Source organism: Haliotis asinina, chromosome 11 (assembly GCF_037392515.1).
Source record: "Haliotis asinina isolate JCU_RB_2024 chromosome 11, JCU_Hal_asi_v2, whole genome shotgun sequence".
Classification (NCBI taxonomy): Eukaryota; Metazoa; Mollusca; class Gastropoda; order Lepetellida; family Haliotidae; genus Haliotis; species Haliotis asinina.
This window is the reverse complement of record NC_090290.1, coordinates 21,416,370-21,428,141: the sequence shown is the minus strand read 5'-3', so window position 1 is coordinate 21,428,141 and position 11,772 is coordinate 21,416,370. Positions and strand designations below refer to the sequence as shown.

At 38.9% G+C, this 11,772-nt stretch overlaps 1 protein-coding gene across 1 annotated transcript; it reads left to right on the top strand.

Annotated features, from left to right (window-relative positions):
- Positions 1-1,549: 1,549 nt before the first annotated feature.
- LOC137256594 (thyrotropin-releasing hormone receptor-like) lies at positions 1,550-2,632 on the top strand. The gene has a single exon (XM_067794469.1). The coding sequence runs from the start codon at positions 1,550-1,552 to the stop codon at positions 2,630-2,632; it is 1,083 nt and encodes a 360-aa protein (XP_067650570.1).
- Positions 2,633-11,772: the final 9,140 nt, after the last annotated feature.

The following is an 11,772-nucleotide window of genomic DNA, read 5'->3' as shown; positions in this document are numbered from 1 at the left end:
ATTTATGTGGCTACACATTAAATCGGTGGTTATTTCTTCAGTCGTAGCTGAACTGCGTTTGGCGTCTTTTGATTCGTTCAGCTTGTTCAGCAAGATAGAAAGAAGAAAGTTAGGAATAGGCCATCGGGTCTCTCACGTGTTTCACAATGTTTTTTACAGGAAAAGAAACGTCTCAATTTAGATTTAAAGGGGCAGTTTGTTGATCACAAGATTGTCTGGTTCAGAGTTGATTATTTACAGACCCAGTCCATGCAAGTGCTTATTGCTGAGTGCGGGTTAGCAAACACAATGTAAGCAAAATTAGTCATGATCGAGGAGAGCAGTTAATTATTCATAGAAACGCGAAACAATTTGTATGTTTAGGCAAACTATATTTTCATTAAGCAAACTTCCTTTTATCCATGTTATTGTTCTCTTTGAAGCTCACCAATACCAACACCAACGGTCTTTTACAACGCCTTTGTTGCATTTCCGTAGCAAATTAGGCAACTAGGAAACAATAACATTATTGATTGCTATATGCATATCCAGTTACCTTACACATACATGAACATGTACAAAAATGATCAGAATGATCAATAATGATACATTTAACTGGACGAATGAAATGTTTGTTTTCTGCCATGATGCTTCATGCATTGAATAGTATGCACATAACGTGTATAAATATGTGTGCCTGTGTGTCCTAAAACGAATCTCTCTATTTGCAGGTGTGGCGTTCTGTTTTGAAATTGGACACAAACTGAGTTTCCTATGGATTGCAACATCTCTCAACAAGTATCATATACATTATTGAAATAACAACACTACCGAAGTCACGCTATCAACAGTGAATGGTAAATTATTGTGACTTAAATTGAACATTGAATTCCCACGACATCGACTTCGAGTGTATCCAGTGTTTGATGCGTCGTGTTCTGCTTAATAGATGATCGGTTTGCCGAGTGCTCTTCCTATGGATTGGACAGCGCCATCATGAACGTATATTCACTAGAGAAATTCAGTGAATGTCTCAAGTAGCCGCGAACTTTTACCATTGGAGCAAGGGCTGCCTATCCTGTGCTGTCAATCGATCGGACGACTCAGCAGTGCTCTACTGGCTGACTAGCTACTGGAATCACTAGATATAGTATTGCGCTCTGGAGCAACTGTGAACCAAAGTTGCTGAAATGCTACCTGGATTTGGATTGATTCTTTAAAGGATGTTCACCTTAGAGTTTTCTTTTTTTTGTTCTTTGAGGAAATGTTGATGCTTGCATCGATATCTGTGCTCTTTTTCCGGAGACACGACTGGCACTATTGACGATCTTTGAAAGCTTATGTAAGTTGCCAATTTTTTTTTGAGTAACGTATTTGTTATTATGTTCTAATTTCCTCCGAATGCTCGTCTTTGCTTATTCTTTCAAGGATAATGGTGCCCATCTTTTCCTTTGAAACTCTGTGCAATAAGCACGAATGAAAATAATTCATGTTACACAGACCACAAGTTGAACTGATCTCTGGTGTGCAAGATTTGTAATGATTGAAAGTGCCTAATAATTGTACAACCATGAATAATTCAACAATCAACGATCTAAATGGTGAAATTCAAGTGGAAAACAAGGCCTTATTCTTGGCAGGGATTTACTTAAACAACTATTATCTGTGGGTAATTTTTGCCATTGGATTTCCTGGAAACTGTGCCAGTGTTGTGACAATTATTCGAATGCAAAAGCTGACCACTTCAACATTTTATGTTGCCTTCTTAGCAGTAGTGGACAACTTAGCTATTGTTCAAAAACTGTTGTACCTACAACTTACGTTACACGGGGTATGGATTGGATCCGTTGGATGTAAGATACTTAATTTCCTAACTTTGTTCCTTGTGACCTATTCCAACTGGATATTGGTTGCAATGGCAGTCGAGAGATTCGTGGCTGTGAAATATCCTTTGAAGATTAGTGTGTTCTGGAGCATAAAGCGAGCATTTGTTAGTCTCATTGTTCTGGGTGTGCTCATGTTCGGAGTGTATAGCCACCTTTTTTGGACCTTTACTTCCGTGAATGGAATTGACTGTGGGATGTTCCATGAATACGTTCGTTTTTATCGAGATATCTGGTATTGGATCAATGCGGTTGTATACTCCATTGTACCCTGCAGTCTTCTCCTTTCTTTGAATGTTCTCATCATTCGGGCAATCAAGATCTCCCGACAGCAGCGGATTGAGATGTCTGTTGAGAGTGAAAAGACGCAGACAACGGGAAAGACTGTACGTCAGGACAGACAAATAACAGTGATGTTGATGACCGTCACATTTGTGTTTGTGATTTTGACGGTACCACGAACAATATACGTTGTTGTTGATCTCTTCTGGACTGTCGAATATGGTACACTGGAAGATGCTCAAAAATATCTCATTAATCAGGTGACATTTTTCCTGTGTGATTCAAACCATGCTATCAATTTCTACCTGTATTTCATCACAGGCCGTAAGTTCCGACGCCAGTTTCTGGACCTGTGCATGTGTCGAAAACGGAAACGACAAGCCCAGAACGTCACAAAATGCCATTCAGTTTTATGTACAACTTCAGTGAAAGCTGAATCTCGTAATGGCAGCAAGACAAATAGACAATTTAAACCAGTAGCTATGTGAATTATGTCGTGAAAGAAAATCGGAGCTGTATTTAGAATAATTGATGTAGCGTGCCATCGGGAAAAGCAAAATATATCCTTGCTTTTCAGTGGTTTGGAAGGTTGACCAACGTGAATCACTGGGAGCTTTATGAATGACAATAAGTGTGCATATTTAATTGAAGAATGTGTCTTTCCATGAACATGGTGCATAATACGTATGTCATACATACAAAACACGTTACAGCGCTTTAACTATTGTCAAATAACAATAAAAACGTGACTGATAGGAATATTTTGAGTAGCTCTGACCTGTATAGTCACAGTACACGATATATTGAATAAAATATTGGCACAGCAAACACATGCGTTTCAGTTAGAATGTTTTCATTATGATGGAGCAAACGCTTTATTCATACAAGATAAACCTTTAATGTTACATTTAAGGAACATTTAAGCAACTCTTTTTGCATGTAATCTGTTTCAAATGCCGGCACTGACATGCATATTATCAGACAGAATGGGACAATGTCAAGTATATGGTAGTCCTACAGGATACTATGTAGCATTTGGATACCCTTCCCAGGCACAAAGTAACTCCTAGCCTTGCATCATCGGAGCATCTTCTGTTAACATCTATCAGTGTCACAAGGTATGTGAATTAACCATGGGCCTTCCGCATTCGGCACAGAGAGATCATTTTCCGGATCATGGAGGCATTGAGTATTATTTCCTTAAAATCAAAGGTGGCCAAAGCAGAACGAAACATTGGAGTACATTTTGAAAGACGTGGGGAGTTCTTGTGTTAGGTTGGTTCGAAACGAGTGTTGAATGGATATGTGAAGCGCTCTTTGAAAGGAAATACTACTTCTGTCTCGACGGATCCTCCTAGAAAGCCATACATATCAATCAGTTCACGCAAGCGCTTCTTTGATAAACTGCCTTTTGTCGTGAGCTGCGATCGGCAACGAAGCTTTAAAGCATAAACATCGGACTTTGCAAATATGTTTATGGCATGACACGCTGGCCATTGTCTCTCCGGAGAAATGCTCGAATACTATTGTCAGAAAAGTAAGGAACAAGTGTAGCTTAAAGATGGATTGGTCAATTTCCTTTTTGCCAGTAGGCCAATTCTCTAGAACGTTTAAGTTTTGGATATTTCCATCAACGGTCAACATGAACCGCAGCACAAATGAAAATCGGTGTTTGTCGAGTGGTGAGTTGCAAACGTTGTTTCCAAAAAGATTTTGTGCGTTGAACACAGTTGTCACACATTTATGGTTTTGCTTCTGGAGGAATCAGTTCACAGAGGAATCAGTTCACTACACACGACGGTGCGCATAAATTTTATGTTGCGGAGGTAGTTCATAACTATCATAATAGCAACCTTTTCCCCAAAAGTGATGGTCGGGTATTTAGGTTTTGGCATGTAAATGTATGGGCAACATGTCCTCCGGAATCTTCAGTGCGATGTCAGGATCAAGCGAGCCGAAGAAGACATGCTTGTAGTCTTAAATATTGGCATGTTGATGCCATGGTAGCCACAATACGACAGTTTGTACACGCAAATATCAATAGTTTATTCTTATTAGATCATAACGCTATGCTCCTCCTCATTTCAATTTTGTTGGACAAGAGTCTTCCTTTCACCATTACGTAGCGGGCGCACAAGACACGTGTGTCTTCTATTCGACAAAGTGTGCGAAAATTACGTAAAAGGGACATTTGTTCATTTTCCGACAGTACATTCTGTAGTTTAATTATGATGTGATTCTTTTCAGCAGCCACTCAGATACCACAGAGGGGTCGATGACAGTCTACTTCTATAAGGAATATGCGTGAAGATGAATTGGTCACAATCTAATTCTGCTTGTCGTGAGAGGTGGATAGGGTGGTCTGACCCGGTGAATGCGTTGATGTTCTCGTAATATGAACGGTTAGCCTGGCCCTTGCATTCATAGCCCGTTGTCATGTGCATGGAATACAACTGATTAATGCATTAAGTTCCCCCACAAAACGGAAGCACCATCCTCGTGTAATCGTGATTCATGTTCGTGTGTTTTGTAATTGATGTTCTCTATATCGATCATTGGATCCACACCTGCATATTTACTGACCCACGTCATAAACCTGAAATCCTGATTTGAGCAGCACAACAAACAACCCACACCCTAATGTGAGCAAATTTCACACCTATACCTTAATCTTTGATTCATATATAACGTGTTTCATAGTGAAAAGTTATACCCATATTTACGAATAGAAGTATAGCACTGAACACGTAAAACATAGTGACTGCATGACGTAAAGCACGATGTAAAGAAGCATGGCCACTGCATGACGTAAAGCACGACCTTTTCAAGGTATTTGATTTAGAAATATAGGAGGAGAAAAGACTGTTAAGGTAGCTCTGAGGGCGGTAGAGGTTGATTTTTGTTTCTCCGTAGACAGATGAATATATATTATAAATATTATTCATCAGTACTTCATGGGGAATGATCATGATGTAGCACTACACAATCACGGGACATACATTTTCCATGGGGATAATCAATCCGGGCTGACAGTTTAGATATTTCGGTGCAGAGAAGGTCATTTTTGCACTTGCAATCAATGCATGTAACCCCTGCAATACACCGGTAAAAACGTTCGCCTGAGGGTTTACAAGACAAACGAAGCAAGAGAACTGAGAAGAAAACCAAAAAGGAAATGTGATGAATGACCTGGATGTTTTGTGAATTGTTTTAGCTCTTCCTTTCACAGAAAAGTATGCCTCGAAGCAGCAACCTGACAATACAATCACTTGTCCTAACGTCTTTTCAGAAGATATCCACAACAGCCGTCAACCTGCTGACAACCTACTGCTAATAGCCGTCAACCTGCTGATAGCTTACACACTGCTGATAATAACAACCGAAAGTCAAACAGTCAAAATCTTCTTATATCTGTCAACCTCCTTATAACTACACTCTTCTCATAGGCATCCACCGAATGATAGCCAACAACCAAGAGATAGGTGTCAGCTTGTTAACAGCATTAATCTTCGTTTTGCCATCACTCTCAGTTGGCCAGCATGTTGCGGGGTCAAAGGTTGTATAACATGCGTGTGAGTGAGTGGATATTGCTACACGCCATAACAGCCATTTTACAGATATTCTCAGCGAAAGCAACAAGACATCATCGCTGCACAATACGGACACAATGATTAAAGCACACAATGGAATCACCCTTTAAATCACTAGTTTAACGACGTAGGCACGAGCCGTGACAAGTAGCACGTGTGAAATGATCACCGCAGTGTAACATATGACCTCCCAGTAGACTGGAAGGATTTACTTTCTTCCCACCGGTAAACTTTTCCAATCATTCTGATGAAACAGACAGTGAAAGACGTTTAATATTCTCCTTTGCTTTCTAACTGTCAGCTTTGGGGAAATATCATTTTATATTACTGTCAGGGGATATGCAAAATCTGCAGTGAAATATCTCAGTTGAACGTGAATGAGTGTCTATGATATGGAGCTGGCGATTAGGAGAAATTGGTATGAAAACGTAACGACAGTCAAATAAATGATACATGTAGCTGCCAAAATGAAATTTGAAATATATATCAATGTTATGCCATCAATAACTAATCTAAAAGGTAGGGTCTAATGGAAATTTCAAGTTACAGGGGCTACAGGGTAACACCTTGCTAATGATCATTCAGTTTAAATCCGCATTGTTAAGGACAGGTGAGTTTGTATAAGGCAAATATGTGACTAAGGTTTTCGAAATCGTAATTTACGTTTTATTTGCGTGGAGTAGGCTTTTGTGGAGGTATTTCAGCTTTAGGCCAATGGTCCTATTTGTTCACCGTGCTTTTGCGTTTGCTAGTGAACGTTGCGTGCCTCGATTATATGAGGATGAGGCCTCGATATATGAGTGAGTGATTGTAGTTTTTGAGCAATATTCTAGCAATATTAAAGTTTTCACTCCAGAAAATGGAAGGTTAATAGTCTCACAACGTATTTCACCGGGTACCCACCTCCCTCCGGGTGAAAAGAGGCAGTTTGTCTAAGCTGAGATCATATGCATCACATGTGCTTCGTTGTGGGGCAGGGCTGAACACGTCTGTTTGTTCTATCACGAATACTCAGAAGTTAACATTTGGTGAAGCCACTGGCACCAAAGTTTAAGTGACCTTTGAAAAAATATCAAAAGGTAAGTCGTTATGATTACAAAGAAACAAGAGAGAGGATCAGTGGAATGAGCAACATAAAGCGGTTCTGTAAAGGACGTTGAAGGACAAGTTATTAATTCTCTTTTACTGATTTACCACCTCACATTTAAATATACGACTCCAGTGAGGCAACTTCATGTGTGTGACATTTAGATCTATGAATGAAAAATCTGAGTGACAAAAAATGTCCACAAGGTCCTACCGAAAGAGCCATGTCTTCATTTAGTTAACGTTCCCTTTATCACGAACAATATTCCAACAGTTCCAGGGAATACTAGTACTTTTGACAACGTTTGAGGTACAACCAGGCATGCTCGGTTTTAATACGTGACATTTGAAAAATATGTAAGCAGCATCCATAAGACTTTGCAGTGACATATGCGTAGAGGTTCAAGGCTTAACGGGTTCGGTAAAGAATCACTGGTCCTCCCAGTATCACTGGATCCAAACGCATTAATGGAGATCATTCTATCGCATTTTGATACCCCATTGGGGAGAGTGTAAACAGTCGCGTCGATAGTATGGGTATTTCGTATTATTGCGACCTTGGTTTGGTTTGAGTATTTACACGGATCCATAAGTGCGGTTCTATTTTCACTTCAGTTTGTCTTAGTTATCAGGTCGCAGGTGTAAATAGCGATAAAGACAATTCGTTTTGCTTTGCTGATTAACGAAGCAGTCGGCATTATTCCAGCTATATCTCAGCGTCCTGTGAATAATCATAACGGGGTCTGGTCATTCCATGATCAACAGCACATGATCATTGATATATATATATATATATATATATATATATATATATATATATAGCTAGGCAATGGGGTGAGGTGACATTTGTCAGCGAGGTCATCGAAACTGAAGTTTGGCACACATCTTATCCAGACGAGGCTATTGTACCAGGTATTCGTGTCTCTTTACACACATACACCTGTGTTTGTCCGAGTTTCAACTATGCTAGTTGAATGTCCAAACTCCATGTGGTAATCTCAGGTCTATATATCTGTAAATGCCGACGTAAAGGCTAAACCAGAAAGAGCTTAACTGTTGATGTTCAAACAATTGGTGATTGGCCTCATGGAAAATTTACTTTTGATCTGAATGTTCAAACGCTTACTATTCAGAATGGATTTACAAAGTTCAATGCAGCTTTCCTGTCTTAATTATTAAAGCGCTCATTGGGTTCTTCTTAAAATTTGAATTCGTTCTTTCATGAATTAAGAACGAGACCGTTTTTTCAAAGTTTTCAGTAGTATTCTCTGAGGACACTGTCATACATCTGAGTCATCTTGGAATTCTGATTGTTTTCTGTTTCCTGTGTGAAATCACGTAATCACTTCATCTTGCGGTCAGTATTTGCAGCCGAACTTAAAGTTAGTCTCAAAAAATAGGTATAACCATGACACTCTATGGCAGGTGTTAAAGCGATAGTCTTTGGTGCAAGTAAATTCAAAATTGACCGGAGAGTTATTTCAAGTCAAATGTTTACTGAACGATATTTATATTACCTGTTATACTGGGACTTCAGTGAATTGAAAGTGCAGATAAACTAGGAATTACCGTTGGACTTTGTGACTGTGGTGTATTGGTGTCCAGAATTGGTCAATATTGGTCTACTGTAGGTCTGTGTTGGTATGGTTTAGATTCTGCAACATATTGGGTCATCCAGAGTTAGCTCTCTTTGAATTATCTATCCTTGATCTACTCCTTCCATAGCATTAACGTGTGCTCTGGAAGGACCAAGTATGCATTTATTTCTACTGGTTTCATGCAACATTTTACAAGTGGAAAAGTGTTCATAACTGGTCCCAAGAGTGCCAAATATTCTACCAAATGCTTTACGTTTTGTGGATTTGGATGGTTTCATATGTGACATTTTGGAGGAATTATAATTCTTAAAACGGACCAATCAAGCTTTATGGATGTCACCTTGAATAACACGATGTTTCAGAGTGTATGCTGCTCCTTTATCAGGTCATGAAGGAGAAAGCATGCACTTCAAAACGTTGTGCTATTCAGAATAATGAACTTGACGTCCATAACGCTTGCCTTTTTCTCTCTACATTTCACTTGGAAATGTCCTTCAAAGCTTTTACCAATATTTCGGGGTAACTGGGTCACATGAGATTTTAAGCTCATGTAGTTCAACTAAATCGTTGTTTGTGTCATTTTGTAATAGTTCACGTTACCCATGTTTACAGTGGAGTTGAATCTAAACGAATCACTGACTTGCTGCAACAATAATTACGTACGTATAGTGCATCGAAGTGCGCTATGTTGAAGAAAACAACCCTGATTATTGAACTCATGTTATAATATTACCCTGATCATTATGTTTGCAAAAAACTTTATTGAAATGCCGTACTTTAATTAAACATTTTACATTAAGGCTCTGTATCATTTTACATGTACTTGTATTTATCTGTATACTCAACGAGGTGAGGGAGCCTGAAAGTATGGTGTAGCTAGGAAGATGATGTCACACACAGAATGCTATTATGAATGTATGATGTAGGTACAATTATAGTGAGTGAGTGAGTGAGTGAGTGAGTTAATATTTAACGTCGCATCGGCAATATTTCAGCCATATCGTAACGTGAACTTTTAACATTGAAAAGGACCATGTGTACATTATAAACCTGTCAACGATGGACAGTAAACACCTAGAATATCACTATTAACATTGTTACTAGTGTGGAAAGTTAAAACTGATATCATTTATTTATATGGACAATGCAGTATAAAAACAGGTCGCCAACAACAGAAGGTAGATCACCACACTAGGGACCATCGGGACTTACAGTACCTTTGCTACCTGCATGGACTCTACTTGGATTTACACTATCCCCTCAGCCGCTGGCGATTGTAAGAAATTTTAGCCAAATTAAAATAACAAAAATACTGCGCTTAAAAATCCTGACAAGTATAAATTTACTTTGAAAATTTTGGGACGGCCGTACCCTCTCAGGAGGACAGTAACTTTACAATACTTCAACCCCCTTTGAGGGTACAGCCACTAATAATCAATGTTCCTAATGTATACTACCAATCATTGAAATACAACTATCTACAGAACATATCAATCACAATTCAACAAGGAAATCAAGTTCCTTTAAAAACCCAATAATTAAATGAGTATTAACTGTGTTAAAATGATACGAAAGTGTTTTTACATAGAAATATTTATCCCATATGATGGAGAATTCAACACAGTCAAGTAGGATATGCTTGCCCGTGGTTTTGCCATCTCAAGAAATGCAAAACGGAGGATCTTAAACTTTCAAAAGGTATGCATGAGTACATCTTGTATGGCCAATACGACATCGTCGTAGGATGACCTCTTCAAATCAGGACTGACAACCCAGGTGGAAGTGGGTGTAAGCAATATAAGGTTTTATCTCATGTAATTTGATACACACTTTGGTGTCCCAATTCTTTTGCATCAAATCACGAATATCATAGGTCAACTTGTGGCCTAACCATCTGCCAAGGATTAGAAGAAAGAAGACGGAAGGGAGATACGTTTTCCAGCTCAATGCCTGCCGACTAAAGAAAGGGTTTAATTTTGTGCCCTAGAGGTGGAACAAGAGAAGACTTCTTGTACAAATCCTCATAAAGTGGATTGAACACACAGTTATATGCAGGGTTAGATTCATTAGAGTATAATTTAGTAATGTATTGTAAGGACAATTTAATGCGACGTTGTGTAAGAGATGGTTCATCGGCCTCAAAATAGAGACTGTCAATAGTTCTGAAGGAACCAAGACAAAGTCGTAGACCTTGGTGATGGATCGAAACTAATAGTTTCAGGCTGCTTGTGCAGGCTCCACCGGAGCAAGTCAAGTTTTGAGCGGACGAGTGATCTATATAAGTGAAGGAGGGTAGTCCGATACCCTCCCCACTTTGATTTAGAAACAACCTTTAATAAATCGAGCGCCCTCAAGCATTTTCGACAACAAGAAATCGTGGCCAAGAATCAATACTATATATGGATTCCTCATCAGAAGATGTTGCAGCATCACTATCGATGTGCCTTCTTTGATTTTGTGATCTGAAACCAGTAGGTAGTTGGGTAGCCATAATGAAAAGTATATTTGATACCCTTGCTCCCTACCCACCATGGAGTGTCAACATTGGATGGAATTGCAGCGGAAGCCAACTATAAAACCAGAGCTACAAGGATCCTATACTCCAGCAAGAAGGACGCAGGAAGCTATAATAGTCAATTAGAGTAAAAGGTCAGGCTGTTCCGGCCCTAGACAATTACCTGATGGCAAACAGAACCCGGAGGTCATTAATGCCAGATTGGCCCATGAGCCACCGCCCTCTGGCATAGGACTCTTGGCAAAAGTGTGATACAGTCATCATCATCATATTTATCACATTATTCTAGTATTAAGAACCTATTTCAATGTGAAACATATATACATAAACTTGAACATAGAAATTTAATTAGATCTATGTGTAAATTTCGTATATCTCTCCATGACTTCAGGGTTAACCAACAACGTAAAAAGAAAGGCTGCGATAAATCCGACACAGAATCGAATTGCTTGCACTGTGATATGAACGTTGTGGAAAACGAATACCACGTTTTCTTTATCTGTGATAGGTATGTTCCGCTCCGTAGTGAATACTTTTTGTCCATCAAAAAATATTGCAAAGCTAGATTAACACTGCAACAAATATAAAGCACACCTGATGTAAATGTATTACGTCTAACAGCTATATATCTGTTAAAAATATTTAGCTTAAGATCTTGTTAATACAACGATGGTCACGTGAACATAACTGTATACCTTATAATACAATTGTACTATGGGCCATGAGGCCTGAAATACGGAATAAAGTTGATGATGATCATCATCAGTTTGGCGTTTTCCATAATAACAACATAAAATATCAATATGTACATCGAAGTATCCATGCTCAGGGCATGGCGT

Coding starts and splice junctions, on each gene's coding strand:
- LOC137256594 (XM_067794469.1), top strand. CDS start 1,550: ATGAATAATTCAACAATCAACGATCTAAATGGTGAAATTCAAGTGGAA.